Source organism: Carettochelys insculpta, chromosome 11, assembly GCF_033958435.1.
Source record: "Carettochelys insculpta isolate YL-2023 chromosome 11, ASM3395843v1, whole genome shotgun sequence".
In the NCBI taxonomy this organism is placed as follows: domain Eukaryota; kingdom Metazoa; phylum Chordata; order Testudines; family Carettochelyidae; genus Carettochelys; species Carettochelys insculpta.
The window spans coordinates 27,135,220-27,157,041 of record NC_134147.1 but is presented as its reverse complement, the minus strand read 5'-3'; the positions used below and the strand labels follow the sequence as shown (position 1 = coordinate 27,157,041).

Here is a 21,822-nt window from a genome sequence, read left to right as displayed (position 1 = left end):
GTAATATAATGAAGAGAGATGTTAAGACAGACAACAAGCATTTGTCTAGCTTGATAGTTCTCTAAATTTGAGGGAGAAAAATGCTAGAGAAGCTATTGTCCTGAAGCTTGAGCCAAGACTGGTAAAAATAAAGACACCTGGGAACTGATTCCTGCCAACTAGCACTTTCTGTGCCAAATCCCCTGTAGGTATCTATGCATGCAATCGTTTGGGATGAGGTGTTTAGCATTAACTGATAAGAAGTTACATAAGAGTCTACCTCCGCAGGTCAGAATGCATCAGCCACAGCAGTGAAATAAAGATTTTAAGTCCAGTGACCCAGTGGTAGTTGTGTTGCTTCCGTATTAGTATTCCTCTTCCCAGCACAGAGGGTGTAGGTATGACACTGTCAAATGAGCAGTATGAAAGCATATTAAAGCTCCTGAAGTTAAGGATTATCTTTATATATGTACAACCATGAGCACTCACTCCATCAGCCTTGACAAACATTAATGATATAGCATTGCTATGGAGCGCAGGCAGGCACGATATGGCACGCAGGCTGGATCTGGCCCATCAATCCTTGTAATCTGGCCTGCAGCTATTCCTGAACTGTGGAGCTGCACCGCTCAAAGCAGCTTGCTGGTCCTTTGCTCTGGGAGGCAGGGGGAAGGTGCAGGGCTTCCTGCACTGCCTATGCCCCCAGGAAAATCTCTCATTTCCTATTGGCCAAAAACCAGATTTTGCTGGGGGCGGGAAGAGTGCAGCACAATTTCTCAGCCCCCATTGGCGAGTTTCCAGCCAATAGCCGCTGAGAGGTTTTGCTGTGCCAGAGAGCAATGTGGAAAGCCTCCCCCGCAGTGCAGAGAGCCACATCGAACATCCAGCCACTTTAAGTGGTCTGGGGCTGCTGGCATGCAGGGGAACCTGCCTGAGAGTGCATCCTGGACAGAACCTGCCTCTGTCACCCCACCCGCTCCTGCACTCCAGCTCCCTCTCAGACCCTGCATCTCCTCCTCCAGGCAAGAATCCTTTCCTGTGCCCATTCCCTCTCCTGGACCCTACACCCCAATCTTCTTCTCCAGATCTGACTCCCTCACAGACCCTGCACCTGTAGGTATCTATGCATACAGTCGTTTGGGACGAGGAGTTTAGCGTTAACTGATAAGTTACATAAGAGTCTACCTCCGCAGGTCAGAATGCATCAGCCATAGCAGTGAAATAAAGATTTTAAGTCCAATGCTCCTGCTCCTGCTCCTACACCCCTTCCAGGACAGAATCCTCTCTTGCATTCATACCCTCTCCCAGATCCTGCACCCCAATCCTCTGCCCCAGGTCACAACCCCCTCCTTCACCCAAACTCCCTCTCCGACCCCACACTCTCTGCTGTAACCCAGTCTCCTTCTGCACCCCACCTACATCCCAGACCCTGCATCCCCTCCATAGAAAAGTGCGGCCCTTGGCTGCTTACCAAAACCTTGGAGTGGCCTCCCCATTGAAAATAATTGCCCGCATCATCTACAGAACCTTAAGTGTACATGTCAATTCACAGCTCATTGTCAAAGACATATGCTTTGCTCACTGAGACCTTACGATTGCAATAAGACAGGTCAAACTCAACACAGGGCAAATAACAACAGCTCAGGAGAGGGAGGGCCAGACTCACCACAGCATTACTCCAGTTCTGCACTGGTGTGCCCACACTGACGTCAGTGGAAAAACTGGAGTAGTGCAGTAAGTGTCAATCAGACATATGGAAGTGGGAGTTGTTAATAATGAGACAGAAGGATTTTCTGAAGGGCTACTGCCAGAGGGTAGCTGGTCCTCCAAATCATTCAGCGACTCAGTCTACCTCTGACAGGCTCCACAAGGGAAACATGAGGCAGCGAAGGTTCATCTAGGACTAATTACTTCACCGAATAACTTGGAGGCTGTTAATTAGGCAGGATACTACCTAGGCATAATAAAAGGAAGCTACTCCCTTTGGGGGTGGGCTAGGGAATAGATGTTTCTGGGGAAGGGAATTGTCCCCACCAGGCCAAAGCTCTCAAGGGGGCCCTGGTGAGGTCACTCACTAGGAAAGGAAACAAATTAAGAAAGTTCCTCTGTGAGAGAGGCTGCAAAGGGGCAGAGTTATGAATGCCAAAGCTCAGTGGCTCCTGGCCCCTGTGGAAGGACTTCATCAGGTAGCAACTTGTCACAGGAATTATAGGCAGTTCTGAGGAAGGGTGGTCACGGTTTGCTCTTCATGGGGACCATGACCCAGAAGGAGGGACCCTTCATCTCCTGGTACTCGTGGCTGCTACTCCCCCACCCCTCCTGAAATGGTGCCCTGGTTTGTTGGGGGTAGAAGTATTTTGTTGGCAAAAATGGCAACACACAGTGTTCATGCACGATGACTTTGAGCAACAGACTTTGTCGATGCAGCCTTGTCACTAAAAGCTGCAAAGTTTAGGCATACCCTATGGCAGGGGTCAGCAACCTTTCCGAGATGGAGTGCCAAAATTTGACCTTTTGACCTCTATGTACTGTCCATGTGCTGATGATACTTCTTAAAGTCACTAATAGTTCTACTTACAAGAGCTTCATTAGTAAATAAATGAAGATGCAGAGCTTTACTGTTTAGGTGGTGGTTGGTAGCATTAGCTGCTCTTTTGTTCATCCACAGGTGGCCTGGCTTTGAGCAAGCTCCTGGCTGCATTGGGGAGGAGGTGGGGTTAAACGCCCACCTCATGTGCCGCTGTTGGCACCTGTGCTGGGGTTGCAGACTCCTGCCCTATGGCTGTGTCTATACTGGCAACTGAATGACAAAACTCTTATTGTTCAGAGGTGCCAACTCCCCACCGCCTGCCATGCTTGAAGTTAAAAGTTTTGCCACAAAAAGTACACTTGTGATTAGTGCATTGTCAACAGGAATGCTCTCCTGCTTACAACGCAAATATTGTTCCTTGGGGTGGAAGTATTTTGTCAGTAAAAGAGCTGAAATACAGTGGGTATGCTGCCTGACTTTGAGCAACATGCCTGTATCGACATGGCCATGTCACTAAAAACTGTAATGTAGTCAAAACCTAAGGAAAACAACAAGCAAAAAAGAACAAATATAACAATCCCATGAGTGAGCAGAGTATGTGTGCGTTCACTCTCTCTCATTAAAACCCTTAATCCTGAAATACTTCAGAGCCCTCCCCCACAACAGACTGCTTACATTTAAAGGTGCCGGCCTCTGAAAACATAATTATAGCTGCTTGTGTAACATCAAAAGATGGAGAAAATGGGGAGGAAGACTGAGATGAACAGAGGGAGCAGGAGTGGGTGTTGGAGTGGATTGGGAGCAAAGATGTGGTTGGAAGCCAGGGGTTTATTTTTGAACTATAAAATGGAAAGATTTAGCAGTAGTTCAATTTTAATAATTGTTTATTAAATCTATGTTAATTCAGAACAAATATTGTACATAAAAAGATTCTTAGGGCTGCCTTTAAAGTACCCAATCAAAATTCATGATACAGGATAAGTAAGCAAGTAAATAGACATTCTGGCTTCAGGAGGAAAGAAATGTGTTGAAAAAAGGTTTTGACTTATTCTTGGAGCTTCACAGAAGACTTGTAAAAGAGCTATGTTCTGTCAGAGCTGTGTCCATAGATGTTTTGTTATTACCCAAGTCCTCAGCTTTTTTTTTGCTATAGAATATAAATGCACTGTTATTCATCTGCCTTCTACAATGCACTTCCAGCCACAAGTCATGGGTGCTGCTAAATCGTAGTGAGTATGAATCACTTCACAGCTATAATTGATGTGTTTATGTTATTTATCTGCTCAGCTGTCTGCTGTGATTAATTGCATGCAGGCGTGTCCAGAGGGCTCCAAGTGTTGTATTATTATATGGCTGTCATATTTCATACAGATGGATCTCCCTGACGATGAGCTGGATCGATTAAGTAACAGAATGTTGCAGTATGACCCGGGCCAAGACAAATGGACAGAGCGTGCACCAATGAAGTACTCCAAATATCGTTTCAGCACAGCTGTAGTCAACAGTGAGATTTATGTCTTGGGTAAGAGAAAACAAATTTTTAACCGATAGCACAGCCACTTTTTATTTTTTCTAGCAATTTGCTTCTGTGAAATGAAAGATTACACCTTTTGTTTTCAACTTTAGGCCAAAGAATAACGGCTCAAATAGAGAGAGGGTTTTTATTTTTTTCATTATTTCGTAATTGTATTCTTAGGTTAAGTTAGGTGAAATTGAAATGAAACTTTATTGCTCTGGTTTAGTATAATTTCTGTAACACCTCCCATCAGAAGATCTCAATATTAGTGAATCAAGGCTCACAAAACTACCCTTTTGGTAGGGAAGCATTATTGCTACCATTTTACAGCTGAAGATATTGAAGTATGGAAAGGAAAGGTAACTTGCTGTAGCAATCTGGCAGAGGAGAGACTGGATCCCAGCTTTCCCACTCTCATGCCTCAACATCAAGATTATCCTTTTTTTTCATTTTGTGGTCCATTCCAGCTTCCACTAACATCAATGGGAAGATTCCCAGCCGCTTAGCTACTATCAAACATCTTGGAAAATAAAGGTAAATCAGAATGAAGAAAAAGTGATGAGTTAGTGCAAAAATAGAATGAAAGTCTTCCAGGCATAGGGAATGGTGTAGGATCAAAAACCAAAACCAAAACAAAACAAAAAACCCTAGCCCAAAAAACAGGAAAAATACATAACTTGAAACGAGAGAAGACAGCAGACAGGGGAGTAATGAGAGCAGAATTATAAGCAAGAGTTTAACTGCACAAGGCCTTGGAGGTGAGGGTGAAAAAACTGTATGTGACATGTATTAGGGGCAGTCAGCAGAGGGTTTCCAAGAGGGGAGTGATATGAGGGAAATATCCTTGGGTAGCAGAGGAGGAAAATGTCTTTTTTACCCTCTCCTTATCTTGGTTTAGAGAGATACTTGTCTATTGCAGAACTGGGCCATTCCCATAGACTTAGCCAGGAACAGGCATCAAAAAGTGGAAGATGGTTATTGCTGAGGGTCACTGGCAGCTGAACTTCAGCATGTTATCAGATAAAGATAGTGTTGTCTGTGTAGGTTCAAAGGTGCTTTGAGATGATCAAATATAGATTAAGTCCACTCCTCTGTGGTAGGTACAATAATGAAAGCTTGAAGCAGGCCATCTAGTGCATAAGTAAAAGCAGCAGCAGGAATAGCGATGAAGAAAAAGGTTCTATTCATGTATTTCAGGAACAAGTGTCCTGAGATCAAGACCAGGAATTCTGTGATGATACAAAGAAGGCAGGGAGAGAAGTCTTGGGATACATTTGATTAAATAAATTGGCAGCCTTCTAGGCAGTGAATGTGCTACTGTAACAAGGAGAAGCTTGCTGAAAAGCTGTGGTTAGTAAAGGAAAAACCACATCCAGCAACCTTGGTTTAAAATTTCACATGGCAAGAAATGTGTATCACTGTGAATAAAAGAATTAAATGTATAAGTTTGCTAAAAGTGCAATTTTAGTCTGAGAAGTGGCTGTCAGAGCGGCATTGTGGAGTTTCGTGTTTATGGCTCTCCCAGGGGGTCAACAGCCTTTCCTAGATGGAGAGCTGAAATTCAACCCTTTGACTGCTATGTATGATCCCGGTGCCAGTGATACTTTTTAAAGTCACTAATAGTCCTACTTACAACAGCGTCATTAATAAATAAATTGAGATGCAGAGATTTACTGTTTAATTGGGGGTTGGTAGCATTAGCTGGTCTTTTGTTCATCCACAGGCTGCATGGCTTTGCCCAAGTTCCTGACTGCATGGGGAAGGAGGGGCAGAGCTAAATGCCAGCCTTGCATGTTGATGAAAATCAGCATGTGTGCCATTCTTGCCACCTGTGACAAGGTTTGCCCTGGTCTCTTGCTTACCTGACCTGAAGATCTGCTTCCTTCACAAGTGAAAATCTGTATTCTGCTTCTTAAAACTATCAGTGATACAAACTGCTCAGCATCAAGTTGGGTTTGTTTCTTTTGCTTGCCGGTCAACACGAATAACATAGATTCTGTATGTGTAACTTTTAACAATTCTGCTGATGACATGTGAACCAACCTAAAAGCCCACCTCCTCTTCCATCATTGTGTCAATATTTCAGGTCTAAGAGGAGCAAAGGAGGTTTAAACATTGTGGGTGACCTTGTAAACACTGTTGCATAAAAAGCAAACATAATTCTGGAATGTATTAATAGGAGCATTGCAAGCAAGACACAAGAATTCTTCTGCTCTACCCTGTGCTGATTAGACTTTTGCTGAAGTATTGTGTCCAGTTCTGGGCGCCACATTTCAGGAAAAGTGTGGAAAAATTGGAAAAGGTCCAGACATAAATAAAAAAAAAAACTTTTAAAGGTTTAGAAAACATGACCTATGAGGAAAGATTGAAAGAACTGGGTTTGCTAGTCTGGAAAAGAGAAGACTAAGAGGGGACATGATAACAGCTTTCAAGTACCTAAAAGATTGTTACTAGGAGAAGGGAGTAAAATTATTCTCCTTAAGCTGTGATAATAGGACAAGAAGGCTGTGTCTACACGGGCATAAATCTTCGAAATAGCCATACTAATGGCTATTTCGAAGATTACTAATGGGGTGCTGAATTCAATATTCAACGCTTCATTAGCATTAGGATGCTTCTGAACGCCCGCATCTCAGCGCGGCTACACGGGGGGCCTTTTCAAAAGGACCCCGCACATTTCAAAGTCCCCTTATTCCACTCAGCACTGCGGCTGGAAGCATCCTAATGCTAATAAGGCAATGAATGTCTATTCACAATTTTGTCACTACACTCAGCAAATTGGACTAAAGGTACACAGGGCAGAATCTGATTTCTTGTATGACAGTGTAAATTGGAAGCAACTCCACTGAAGAGAGTCAAGTTGCATGGAATTTATATTGGCATTAACTGAGATCAAACTCTGCTCAAGAAAGTAGGTCTCTTGAGAACAGCAATGCTGTTTGAAGTCGCACTGCTGACCTGATCTGCACTTCAGTTAAAGTTGGCATTTTGTAGGCTGGGGCTGGCAGTGACCACCTTTGCTAACACGACAACTTCTAGTACAAATCAAAAGACACTTCTGGACATACTGGGCCTTTAAATTCACTTCAGGAACTGTTGTATCAACAGATTTACTGAGGATTTCCACCAATGCAATGGAGGACACATTGCACTTAGAATTCCTAACAGCAACCATCTGAGAGTGCTATGTAAAAGACCGCAAATTGTTTTCTCTCTCCAAGCTTCAAAAGAATTCTAGTGTTAAAACATGTTGGTGACTGCCTGGTAGTCATGGCATTACTATTTCATTCTGCTAACGTCACAAATGGTCTCATCTCTGGCACTTGGGTCCCACATGCCACTTAGAATTAAAACTTCACACAAAAAATACACACCATGGCTTATCCACAGTGACAGGTGCTTGTTACCTTGTGAATTGTCAGATTGTTGGGCTGCAAAAATGCATATACGTCAACTTTTTAAAGACAATTGTGATGGTGCCCCAGCTAGGCAGACAGACAAGTTGTGACAGTGGAAAGAACATGTTGAAAGCTTTCTTAATCTGGTTGGTGAAGCTTTCGGTCATGCAGATGATATCCATGAGAGACTGAGACTGGAAACAACTGGGGCTGATATGGGCAGACCAAAGAATAACAAGTCATGGGGAATGGCAAACTGCTCAGAAGCACGGAACCTTGGGACATTACATTGTTTCAAAGGGAATGTCAAACACTTGGAGAGGATAAAAAGACGGACAATGCCAATTTGTTTCAAAAGCCAAATTCTGAGGGCTCTCACAACTCTGAAGGACCCTTGTATACAGTGTCCCTAGAGATATCAACACTATGTATTATGGCTCGATACGCCATTCCAGACTTGTTAAATCTGCAGATTATGGTGTAAATTCAGCAGATCTGGCAAAAAGAGGTGTAATTTTACCTTCTGGTATTGCTAAGTTTTTGTACCCTAAGGAGAGATTTACTCTACTGGTAGTGTTCCTCAATCCTCTGTGAAGATTCCGGATGTTGGGTGTGGCTTTAATTCTGACCAAGGTTCCTTACAAGCTCTGCTTTAGGAAGGATCTGAGGAGACACTGATCAAACCTATTATATGAAAACTCTGACAGTGCTTAGCTTCCTTCTAATGCGACTCTCTTCTCATGCTGCACTTACGGTATCTTTGATATAAATAAAGTTGTGGCCTTTGCCTGGAGGAATAGTGTCTCCATGAGTTCCCATAGACCTGCATGCATCTCCTAAGTCAGGTCCAACGGTGTGTGGAACAAACCTCATCCCCACCCCTTCCGTCTGGGGAAGCCCTGTCTTAACACAATGATGAAAAAGCAGCTCCATGAATGAGAGCTCATGGAGCTCCCTGCTGCTCATATTATTTAAATATATACGTGAAAGAGAATATAGCCTGTCCTAGAATAAATGCTGAGCTCATAAAAATGGTACTTCAGACAGGCTGGACTTAATTCGTTTCAACTAAATTTAACACATACTTCCAAATGAAATGAGATTATTTTTAAGGCAGGGTCCATGTGTTCCTGTATGGTTGAACAGTACCATGAACAGGACTATGGCTTTAGGGTGCACCTGCAATAGAAATAAATATCTAAAGAAATTAGCTAAGACCAATATCCAGTTCAGTGTAGCTATCTCAATGTCTGAAGCAAAAGGCACATGTTTGCTTTGAGTAAATTGCTGTAACAATATTTTTGATGTTCAGGTTCAGATTTTGTTCTCAGTTCCATGGTGTGACCCTATAATAATGCTTTTGACTTCAGCGCCATTGTTCAAACGTGACACACCATTCTGAGATCAGTGTCTGGCTTTCAGTCTTTCATGTGTTAATTTCTGAAAAGATCTGTTGGTACAGAACATAGACTAGGCAGGCACTGCCCAAGAATACCTCTCAATCCAAATGGGAACTGAACATGCTGACCCTGGACACTAACTATTCTAGATCTTTTGGTGTGAGAGAACCTGTGTCACAATATGGAAAGTACTTTATTTAAATTCCAAATTAGAAATACACTTAGATCACTCCAGAAGGCCTGATTTGAATCAGACATCAACTTTACACCTTTGTAACTCTACTGACTTAAATGGAGTTATTCCTGTGTTACACTGATGTAAGGGATATGAGAAACACTCATACTGTTTAAGTGATTTTATAGAACCTATACCACGTGCCTTTTATTAGCTGTTCTACCTTAGAACTGGCTGTTTCACCACATAATGTTCCTGCAGACTTTTATGCTATTTAAATGGTGTACATAATCTTTCCAAGTAAATGAACAACCTTTCCTGAGGCTCAAAATCCTTTCTCCCATTCACCACATTTGACTGATCTTAGCTCTTTCTCTCCATATTTTCCCAGGAACATAACTTTATTCGTTAGAAAGCCCCAGAAAGAGTAGTATTGTGTTCTTAATGACACAGCCAATTGAGATACTTCTGGAAGAAAACCAGATGGGAAGGCTCTATTTAAGGTCATGCATTTTAATCTCTTGCTTTTTTTTTTGAAAAAAAAAAGAAATTCTTTGCATCTGAGACTGTGAAAACTCATTATGACCGATGGGTAAATTAGAAAAAGACTTGCCAAATGCACCAGCTCATACTAAAATACTTTCAAAAGAGCCACAGTCTTTGAAATATAGGTCAGTGGTAAGTGATATTGCCTCAGCATAAGGGTATTAGTTCTGCATTGTTTTTATGTTACGTAATCCTTGCTTTCATAAATAAGAAAATATAGAAGGAATTAAATGAAAAATCCTGTTAGTAAGGACTTGGGAATCAAAGAATCTTTGTTTATCCTCTTTCCCGTGGAATACCACCTCATTAAAACTGAGTTTTCCCCTGAGCTCTTGCTGAGAGCTTCTCTTTAAAGTTTTAAGCAGTTAAATGAGGTTCAATTAAATTCTGAATGTCTCCATCATAAAATACTTATTTGAATATGATACTCAGGGGTCTCTCTGGGAAGGAAAGCTTGTGTAGGAGGAACTGGAAGGAGAAATTTTAACTTTCATGCTCCAGTATTAAGGGTGCCTTTGAATAAATTATGCTGCTTCTAAAGTAAACACATCTGTTCATAAATACGTTCTGGATTTCCTCTGAGAAGCAGATAATGGGCCCAGTTCTGCCCTCGGTTACCCCTCTTCATGTCTGACTCTGCTTAACGAGCTTGCATGGCAGTTGAACCAAGAGCCGAACTTGGCCTGATTCTGGCTATCAAGAAGCTTCCCCATTTCCTTCAAAAACAATGAGAAGTCCTGTGGCACCTTATAGACGAACAGCTTTATTGCAGGAGAAGCTTTCATGGGCAAAGACCCACTTTGTTAGATGCATCTGATGAAGTGGGTCTTTGCCCACGAAAGCTTATGCTCCAAAAAATCTGTAAGTCTATAAAGTGCCACAGGACTTCTGGTTGTTTTTGTGGACACAGATTAATATGGCTCCCCCTCTGAGACTTGTCACTGTTTCCTTCAGAGGCTACTGGTGGGTTGTAGGAGAATCTGAAACTGAATCTGTGGTTTCTGTGTGCATTGGCATCCGTTTGCTTTTCCCATCCCTGCTTGCAATCAGCCGTTTCCTTCATGTTTTGCTAGAAGACACATTGCGTCATCTATTTTCTCTGCAATAGTGAAGCAAGGCAGGTGGTTTTCAATTCCATTCCCATAAGCGTCTGTCAGGGCTAGCATTATGGTTCCCTCATTTCTCCGTTAAACCAATTATGCAGCACTGGTTTGCAGGTAGTGAGAAAGCAACGCAAGTCCTAATGCTCAGCTGGAGCGCTGTTAAGAAGTAATGAAAGGAAGTGTTACATAAGGGTTCAGCGCTATTAAATCCATTGTGGATTCCAGAGATCAATTTAACAGTGAATTATTTTACAGAAAGAGAGGGAGAGAAGCAGCTTTATATTTCACTTGCTTTATTGGTGAACCTGCTCTGTTTATTCATCTTCATTTCTCTTTGATAAAAATTCAAACAAGGACTAATAATACTTTTTGCTGCCTGTGTACTGCTATCGAAGGGCATGAGAAGGTGGAGAACTAGTACAGTCTCCATTTGAGAGATCTTAATGATCTGTACTTTCAGCCCCATGTTTTTACACAACCAACTTGGGAGCCCTCGGTGAGGAACACCCACCATGCTCATGGAAGTTAACAGGCTTTGTGGCTGCTCAGTTCTACTGACAATCAAGTCCTATGTGTCCCAAGTTATAAATGAACAAAGGCTCCCAAAATTAGCCACGTTGGAAAACTTTGGCTTCAGCAGCAGGGCTGAGGTGACACAGATGGGCATAACCCTGGTCTCTTGATGCTGTGGTCTGTATCCGAGCCATCAGCCCCATAAAAGAGCTAAATTTTTGAATGTTTTAAGGCATTAATCACCATTCCAACCAAACACCAGCATAGCTGAGTATTACTAGTTACTTCCGTCCCTCCCTCACCCACCATCTTTACAGAGATGCCCACCCAAAATCCTGATTACTCAGTTTTTACCACGAATTTACATTTACCCATCGTTTGAGACTCCTGTTCCCTCTACTGTTTCCAATACACTGGATATGTTTAGTTCTTGTGACGGATGTGACTCAAATCCCATTTCCTCTCACTGTGTAAGGATAAGGGGAGGTGGAGGGAAAGAGAGTCATCCTAAAGTGAAGCAATATTCTTTGCCTTCAGCCAATCAACAGCATGTGAGTATATGTAAGGCACAGCACTGTATCTCATTGAAATTCTGAGGCTGTACCGATCACGTCACCTACCCTGCGTTGTCTTCTTTCACCAAAAGGCTTGTCTTGTAATCCTGATTTCTTAATCAGGACTATGTATTGTATTTATATATTTATTTTACTGAAGGAGCTTCATGTTTAAATTTAAGGCCATTAGAACTGCTGCTGGCAGAGTGTCCTTGAAAGTGTGTTTGATTGCAGACCCAACCAAGCATGATAGGGAAAAGCTGTGAAGCATTAATGGCTTTGGGAACACAAAGGGGGCTTTGCTGACTTATTTTAGTCCTACAGTGGCATCTGAGCTGTCTCCCAGGGGAAAAAATAACATAAAGGGTCTAGATGTCAAAATGGTGCATTTACAAGAATAGAGGACGGTGCTCTGGAATTAAGTCCTCTTTTGTAACAGATGTGAAAATGACAGGCAAAATGTTCAATACGCCCAGGGTGAAAGCCACCTCTCCCTGCATAAAGGTCAAGGCTTTGTGCAGAGAACTAAGCTGGGAGCTGGTGGAAAGGGATTGAATTCACCCACTCTGTTCATGGCAAAAGGCCACAGGGAGGTGCAGCAGGGTAGCGGGGAAAGTAATACAAACCATCTAGCTGCTGTTCCAGTTTATGGTCTGGAACAGCAGTTGCTGCTCCTTCGTATGCCATGTACAGGAGTTACAGGTCAGTGGAGCCATTTGTTTTTCGTGGCACCTTTTGTCGCTCTAGATAGTCTCAGATATGCACAGTCAAAAGGGAGAAAGTCCAGAATAGAGAAGCATGCCCCCATCATACCAATGTTGTCCTGTTGGATCCTTTGGCTGCCTACCCCATTCAGGTCCCCTATCCAATCTCTGCTGGGTTTTTTTGGATGCTTCCAGAAGCCTTCCATTTTATCTCTGGCTGCTTCTACACTTGCACTCTCCTGTCGGAGTTGGCAAGGTAATGAGGCAATTTGAAGCAGGCTAATGAGGCGCTAACGTGCATATTCAGTGCCTCATTAGCATAACGGCAGCCAGGTGAACTTCGAAGTGCAGACTTCGAATTGCAGATTGACAGTGTAGCTGTGGGCAACTTCAAAATAAGCACCCCACTTCGCTATTCCCTTACTCCAATCAAGTTTTGTGGGAGTAGGGGAATGGCAAAGTGGGGCGCTTATTTCAAAGCTGCCCCCATCTACACTGTCAATCTGCAATTCGAAGTCTGCACTTCAAAATTCACACTGCTGCCATTATGCTAATGAGGTGCTGAATATGCACATTAGTGCCTCATTAGCCTGCTTCAAATTGCCTCATTACCATACCACCTCCAATGGGAGAGGGTGAGTGTAGAAGTAGCCCTAATCTTGTGTGGACTGGAGCTTCAGCCAGCTTTTCCCCTCATCCAAACCCCACTCTCTGCCAACCACTGTTACTCAACTGCTCCACTGAAGTCAAATCAAGTAGAAATGAGTGTTCTCAGCACCCTGAATGTACCATAGTGCATGTCTTCACTAACCCTCCTGACAACTTCATAAAGTCATTGTTTAGGAAGGTCAGTAAGGTAGAACCTTCTGGAATTGAAAGGATACAGTGGCTTCTGACAAAGTTTCTTCGTTTTCAACCATCTCCAGCCATGTCTCTGCTCAATGGCTGATCTGAGATTTATTAGTGTTAAGGAATTTCTATATTGTGGATATAAGTTGTTAAGGACAGGTCTGAGCTGTGAGCCTCTGCAGAACAAAATCTGTGTCCTCTTTCTTTTGGCTTATAGACAAATACCTGCTGAGATTCCTGAGGCATTGCAGGAGCTTTGAGTGCAGGAGCTTTGAGCTGTTCCCTGTGGCTATGTCTACACTAGAAGCATCTGTCAACAGTAACGTTTGCTCTGTCGACAGAGAGCAGCCAGACTGCCCAGCCCTCTATCAACAGAATGGCTGACCGGAAGCTCTGCAAACAGGGCTGCCTGGTGAACCAGAAGCCCTCTCTGTTGACAGAAGTGTCTACACTGCACTTCTGTCAACAGAACTCTGTCAACAAAATGTTATTCCTCAAATTTTTGAGAGGTAACACTGTCCAGACAAATGCAGAGTTCTGTCAAGACTCTGTCAACAGAATGCTGTATGGGCACGTCTACATGTAGCTTTTTTCTGGCAGAAATCTTTCAGGCATAAGGGGCTGGCGACAGAGGGGTTTTTTGCTGGCAGAGGCACGTCTACATGGCTTCTTTACTGCCAGCAGCCCCTCTGCTGGGAGCGAGATCTCACGTGGCTATGTTAGTTAGCCGCACGATTATGCTAGTGAGCAGCCATTTGCAATTGCGAGACTGCTCATTAGCATGGAACTGCCAGGAGAACAGCTCCATGTAGACATGCCCAATGCGTGTAGACACTCCCTAAGTTATATCAACAGAAAGCCCCTTCTGTTGACAAAACTCTCTAGTGTAGACACAGCTTCTGAGTTTGTGACTAAGCAACTCTAGCAATATCTGGAGTTTGCAGATTGCTTTGCATTATCTGCTAGCTTGTTTCAGTGTTAGCATTATCTTAAAATAGAAGCACAAAGCCATTCTCCTATGGCTCCAATTCCTCATTGCTTAGAATACTCTTTTAGAAGTTTGGAAATTATATTTTATTCCCTTCAGATTTTTTTTCTTCTTTTCTGTTTGGGAAGCATTGATTTTTGGCCTTGTCTTGAATGAAGCTGAAATTGGATTTCTCTGTAATGGCTTGGTAAGGTCTAAATAAAAATTTAGATATGCTCAGATGGGAAAACTCTTTAGATATGAAATAACTACTTTTAGATAGGTCAAATTTAAGGCCTATACTATCTGATGACAGTTTATTTAATTTTTTAAATATCCTAGCCTTTAGCCTAGGCTTTGAAAGTGACTTGTGATAGTCCATTAAAATTTACTTCTTTAATACTTGTACATGGAAAATGCTGCAAAGTCTGCTCTCCTGGGGTTGCCAGCACACATTCCTATATTATTTGACAAAATTCTGGATTTTCTGATAAAACAGGCCATTGCAAATGTTACATGTATGGTTTAAATTCTGTTCTGGTGCAATGCAAATTGTCCTTTTCATTCCTTTCAAATTTGCAGTGCCCATGATTATTGCATTTTTTTATTGTAGTTACAAAATTCTCAAGATGTTTAAAAGAATGCTAGTGATGTTTCTTAGAAAGATCCAGAAGTGGTCTCCCTCTGAGGCACTTGCGACAATACCATGCTCAGAAAAGAAAGGCAACTAATCAGAGTCAAACTTACTGCAATCCCAGTCCAGTGCCATTCACAACTTTAGTTTAAATAATAAAGATTTTCTGTCTTTCAGCTGAAGGATCCACCTAGGAGTGGATACTTCTGCACCCTACCCTTTTACTCACATTCTACCAGTGGATACCATAGAAATACTACTTTTGGGAGGTCACTGACTACCCTTCTAAAGGACCAATAGGGACTGAAAACATTGCCTTGTGAAATAAGAGCATGGTCAGCTAAGGAGGATACAGCAGCCCAGCTTTATAGGTCAAGACCAGCTTCTTGACCCCTGCTGGGAACTGTTAAGGAATCAGAGCTGAGTACTGTGTACCTAGATAGTATGCTGTTGGTATGAAGCACCATTTAATAAAAATGCAGAATTCAGATGTCCAAAGTTTCATTTCCAAATAGTCTTAGGCACAGCCCTGTTGAGACAAGACTGTAACGAAGACATGCATCACTATAGAAAGTCTACACTGAACGATCAGGTTGCCTTTCTCTCACCCAGAACAGATAAAAAAGCAGAATTGGTCACAGCTGCCACCCGTCCATTTTGGAGTTGCTTAGAGTCTAATAAATCCATCTTACTCTGTATGGAAGTTTTACACAGAGAAAGCTTATAAGTTCTTCCTCTTTATTAATGAAAGGGAGGTATGAATAACAGTCGCTGCTTCCTCCCCCCCACCCCCCTTCCCCCCACACAACAATTTCTTACACCAGGCTAGACAATAAAAGAAAGTGTTTTTATGAAGTATGAAAAATAAGATTTAAATGATTGCAAGTGAAGACAGATCCAGCTAAGCTACTAAGCCAAAATGAATAAAAACATACCAGCTAATCCTAATACACTTGTTACATACAAATTCTCACCCTAACTGTTGTTCTAATTATGTCTCTCAGAAGCTAGGTAGCCTTCTAGCTTGGGCCCAACCTTCCGCTATACCAGGGGTCAGCAATTTTTCCAAGGCCGAGCTCCAAAATGTGACCTATGGTCCGAGTGCTGGCGATACTTCTGAAAGTCACTACTAGTCCTACTTGCAACAGCTTCATTAATAAATAAATTGAGATACAGACCTTTATGTGGTGGTTGGTGGCATTAGCTGATCTTTGATAATCCACAGGCAGCATGGTTTTGAGCAAGTGCTGGGCTGCATGGGGGAGAAGGGGTGGGGCTGCTGAAAATCAGCTGGAGTACCACTGTTGACATGCATGCTGGGGAGGGTGGGGTGGGGTAGCTGACCCCTGCCGTATTCCATGGACAGCTGGTATAAGAGGCAAAGGGAGGCAATGCCTCCCCTGGATCTTAGCGCTTAACCACTCCCTGTTCCTAACCCTATTCTGACAGTTCCTGATGGCTCCCATAGCAAGCTGTTGCAGCTTGCAGACCGGTGACTCTTCCCTCAAATGTATGAAGTGAGCCTGTGCTCACGAAAGCTCATGCTCAAAACTTTTCTGTTAGTCTATAACGTGCCACAGGACCCTTGGTTGCTGTTACAGATCCAGACTAACCCTCCGATACTCTTCCCCCAAAGTAAAACAGCAGTCATGTAACACGTTAAAGACTATCAAATTGATTTATTAGTGATGAGCTTTTCTGGGACAGACCCACTTCTTCAGATCTACATAATTTCCAACCCAGACCCCCCCCAAAAAAAAGAACTAAAATCTCCCCCCAAAGTATATCCGTTAACTTAAAAGTGAAAAGCCTTTCGGCTTGCCAGACCTGTTAGCATAACATAGAACTTGTGAAAGAGCCCCGAAGTACTAATTAAAACCATTTAGCAGGCAAGTGCCAACCCTGAATTTTCTGACAAAAGCAGTTATATATCACTATGTCTACAGGACCTTAGCTTAAAATTTGCTTGAAATATTTCATTAGTGTGTGGCTGAATCTTATAAAATCCCATCTCTACTAAATCTTTGCATAGATATTTAGATGCACAACCTAAGCATTCAGCTTTTGTCTTAACTGCTTGGAGTGTTTGGTGTAGTTTTTTTAAATAAATTCTTCAAAGGACCACCCTTATCCAAAATACAGATTTCAGTTTTAACTACTATATAGTAAACCCTCGAGATACACACAATCAAGTTGTGCATATCTTGGGCTAACGCGACTGCCGCCCCTGACAGGAGAGGGAAACAGCAGTCTGACTTTTGCTGCCCCTGACAAGAGCATTTTGCTGCTGCTGTTGGGGCAGCAGCCACTCCTGTCAAGGGTGGCAGCCATGAGTCAGGCTACGGTCCCTGATAGGAGCAGGGGAAAAACACTCCTGTCACGGATGGCAGCCTGACTCACAAATGCTGCCCTTGACAGGAGCAGTTACCTGTGCGGGGCAGGGGCGGCAGCTGTGTGTCAGGCCGCCATCTGTGACAGACAGCTGCTTGCACTGCTGGTTCTCCCAGCCACAAGCAGCTGTCTGTTGGGAGAACTGGCACTATAAGCTGCTGTCTGTGTGCCAGGGTCACCAAATGGGGAGCTTGGTGGGCACACAGCTGCTTGAGGAGCGGTTTCTCAGAAACCACGGTGCAAGCAGCTGTGTGGCCCACAGCTAGGAGAAGCTGGGAGCCATGTGGCTGTCTCCCTTACCCCAGGTGCCCAGTCTCCCAATCCCCCTCAATTTACACGAAATTCACCTTATGTGGAGGTTGCCCAGGATGCAACCCCCATGTAAATCAAGGGATTACTGTACTGCAAAAACTTGCATCCAAAGTCTTCCTGTACCTCCTATCTACCCCTACTCTTGTTCCATACAGCACAACCTCCTCTGCCTCGCCTTGAAGGGAATCTTGAAACAGACAACATTCCTTTTCTTCCAGCTAGCTAGACAAACGAGTTTCTCTTTTGCCTCTGACTATTTGATTAAATAGTTTTAAGAGAACCCTCCACCAAAATTAGTACCTTACTAAGATATAAAAATCTCTTGATATGCCTAAAATCTAAACATTTTGGAATCATATTTTAATATAAACACAGTGAAATTTCATAAAATGTTTGTGCTATGAAAATCATACAGAATAAATCAGCGTTTCCTTTTTCTAAAAGCAATGAACTTTGTTATGAACACACTAAAGAGCTCTGACTGATTAATTTAAACTAGCGTCTTTGTTTCAGTGAGTTTAAATATGTAGTAATCTGGAGTGATTAATTTAGGACTGCTTAAGAGTATATTTAAAATATAAAATCAGCTTAGAAATATTGATAAAGAAAAGGTAAAACAGAGATGGGCTGCATCATTATTCCACAATATTTAATGTTTTATTCAGCAGAACAACAGCCTTGTCCTTACTACAAAGTTTTTGCAAATAAATCTCTGACAAACTTCAGGTTGTATCAGAAAACCTGTCGCTAACATGTTTTATTCCCAAATTTAGTGCTTTTAATTAAGCATCTTCTGCATGTCCAATCTTCACAATCTGGCATGCAGTGGAAAACATGCTCTATTTCCTTTAGAAAGAAATTTAGAATGTTTTTTCCAAATGCCATTTACTATGTTTGGGTTCAGGGATTTGGCTGGAATGAGTAGCAGAGAGAAGAGGGGAGACAGTGGGGAAGAAGTAGGACAGTGGAGAGAGTGCAGGGCCTAGAAGGAGCCAGGCTGGAGTACAGGCAGGACTATAGGCTGGGGAACTTGCTTCCCTAAGTAGCAGCTTCACCCACCACCCATGCCCAATTCTCACAGTGTCCAATATGTATGCTACTCACTACGTGTGGCGAATAGGACACTGCATTGTGGTGAATGCATGCATACCTAACTCATAAGAAATAATAATTCTTTGAATTTGTCACACATGAAAAAACAGTTATGTAACACTTTAAAGACTAACAAAATAACTTGTTAGGTGATGAGCTTTCGTGGGACAGACCCACTTCTCCAGATCTCTAGCCTTACCAGAACATACTCATTATATAAAGCACAGAGGTCCAAAAATTGTTATCAAGGTTGACAAACTAGAAAAATTGGTATCATTGCTGGCAAATTAGATAGAAGAGCAGAGAGAGGCAGAGTGAGAGGTAGACAAGTAAGTGTTAGGTCAAACAGCAAAGTTTGTGAAAAAGTCCTTATAATTGGTCAGGTAATTGCTGTCCCTAAAGTTTCAAAACTCCCCTTCCACCAACACCTTTATAGAATCATAGAAGCTTAGGGCTGGAGGGGACCTTAGGAGGTCATCTTGTCCAGCCCCCTGCCTGAAGCAGGATCAGCCTTAACGTCAACCCTAAACTTCCTGCAAAATGACTGCACTGGCCATATTTACCATCATACTTGTTTGCACATAAATGAGTAATAAAGTTCACAAGCATCCATTTTGGTCTCATACACTTGTGAGGTCCTGAATGGGCATGTGTTTTTGGAGGCCCTTTGGAAACGTAAGCTTCTATGTGGAAATTGCCTGAATAATCATGTCAGTTTATATTTAAAAGTGGGCACACTCATTCACATGCACATACAAAAGAGCTGCTTTTTTAGGATGGAGATGCCATCAATGGTCATCACAGGGCATTGTATCCTCTGGCACAGATGCAGAAGCTGCTGGAGTGCATCAGCATCTCAATCTTTGAGATTTAAAAGCAGTGATTTCAAAGAGGGAGAGCTCAGTGGTTTGAGCATCGGCCTTACAAACCCAGGGTTGTGAGTGCAATCCTAGAAGACGCTGTGTAGGGGTCTGGGGCAACTAGACTTTTTAAACAAAGAAAGAAAGAAATCTGCCAGGGAGGGTGCTTGGTCCTGCTAAGAGGGCAGGGGACTGGACTTGATGACCTCCTGAGGTCCCTTCCAGCTTACAAGATATGTATGTAAAACTTAGAGCTGCTCAGTGGAAAGTATTTAGAGACGCTGCCTGCCATACACTTTCAGTGCGCTAACATTGGACGCTGAAGATGAAGTGGGGGTGAGGAGATATCGGTGCCGGATGTTGCACTATGTTCCAAGAAATTAAAACCAGAAGCAGTTTTTAATGGCCAAGTCATTCTAAAAACAGAGTCCAGACATCCTAATTAAGTCTCAACTGGTAGGGCTTGTTTTAACTCCAATTAAATATGAGAATTAAAATTCTACTGTTGCCCTCACAATGCAGTATGTGTTTCCATTTGGAATGTGGTCTGAGGAGTGGAATTAGAAAGCAATTTAAAACCCTACATACTTATGCTTTGTACCATTATGGCGCGATTTTTTCTTGAATCTCTACACAGACTGAGATACAAGAAAACTGCGTTCTTGAATCTAAACAAAAAAGCTTTCCTGTAGTACCTTAAAGACTAACAATATCATTTATTAGGTGATGAGCTTTCGTGGGACTGATCCACTTCTTCAGAGCTGAAGGATCCTGATAACTGATAACTGCGATGAAGAGAATTTAAAAGAAAAATTGAAAAAAATTAAATAAAAACTGAGGAATCAGCTAAATAGTTCTTTCAACTCTGTATAGTCCTACCCTTCACAGCCTCCTCTGGCAAGGAGTTCCACAGGTTGACTGTGCACTGAGTGAAGAAGAACTTTCTTTTACTAGTTTTAAACTTGCTACCCATTAATTTCATTTGGTATCCTCTAGCTCTTATATTACGGGAATAAGTAAATAACTTTTCTTCATTCACTCTCTCCACACTGCTCATGATTTTATATACTTCATCATATCCCCCCTCAGTCTCCTCTTTTCTAATCTGAAAAGTCCCAGTCTCTTTAGCCTCCTCTCACATAGGACCTGTTCCAAACCCCTAATCATTTTAGTTGCCCTTTTCTGAACCACGTCTAATGCCAAAATATCTTTTTTGAGGTGTGGAGACCATACCTATGTGCAGTATTCAAGATTTGGGCATACCATAGTTTTATATAGGGGCAGTAAGATATTCTTTGTCTTATTTTCTATCCCTTTTTAAATAATTCCTAACATCCTATTTGCTTTTTTGACTGCCGCTGCACGCTGCGTGGATGTTTTCAGAGAACTAGCCACGATAACCCCAAGTTCTCTTTCCTGTTTAGTTGTAGCTAAATTAGCCCCAGTCATATTGTATGTATACTTGGGGTTATTTTTTCCAATGTGCATTACTTTACACATGTCCACATTAAATTTCATGTGACATTTTGCTGCCCAATCACTCAGTTTGGTGAGATCTTTTTGAAGTTCTTCACAGTGTGCTTTCATCTTGACTATTTTGAACAGTTTAGTATTGTCCACAAACTTTACAATCTCACTACTTACCCCTTTCTCTAGATCATTTATGAATAAGTTGAATAGGATTGGGTCCTAGGACTGACCCTTGGGAAACACCACTCGTTACCCTTCTTCATTCAGAAAATTTACCATTTATTCCTAACCTTTATTTCCTCTCTTTTAACCAGTTTTCAATCTATTAAAGGATTTTCCCTTTCATCCCATGACAACCTAATTTACACAAGAGCCTTTGGTGAGGGGCTTTGTCAAAGGCTTTCTGGAAACCTAAGTATACTGTATCCATTTGGGCAAGTTTTGTTTTGACTTATAACTGAATGGTCACTATATCCAGAGCCACAAAGGAGTCAACGCTCAAAATCAGATGCATACAGAAATTCAAAAGCACCATCTGTTATGTACACAGCCAGTTTTACCAGGCAACTTAGTGCCACAGTGGTAGGTCAGTCAGATATTAACTGTCTTTAACTGACACTCTTGTAAACTGGACAGTTATTTTATCTGAATCCGTTGTGTACTTGCAAAAGGAAGAAACTCTTTCCTATCTTTTAAAAAACCCAAATGCATCTTGATTATTAAGAATGAAGGGCAAACCCACTGACACCAAATTACTTTTAGAAAGTAATTTTTGATTTGTATGCCAATGATCATATGATCTGGCCACTACAAACAAGGAACAAGTCAC

At 42.2% G+C, this 21,822-nt stretch overlaps 1 protein-coding gene across 4 annotated transcripts in view; it reads left to right on the top strand.

The window, feature by feature from the left end:
* SEC61A1 (SEC61 translocon subunit alpha 1) overlaps positions 1 to 21,822 on the top strand; it is a 94,963-nt gene that overhangs the window by 13,744 nt on the left and 59,397 nt on the right. For all 4 annotated transcript variants that reach the window (XM_075005679.1, XM_075005678.1, XM_075005680.1 and 1 more), the window contains exon 4: positions 3,881 to 4,031. In XM_075005679.1, the coding sequence (XP_074861780.1) occupies positions 3,881 to 4,031 (151 nt within the window). The remainder of the gene's footprint in view (positions 1 to 3,880; positions 4,032 to 21,822) is intronic.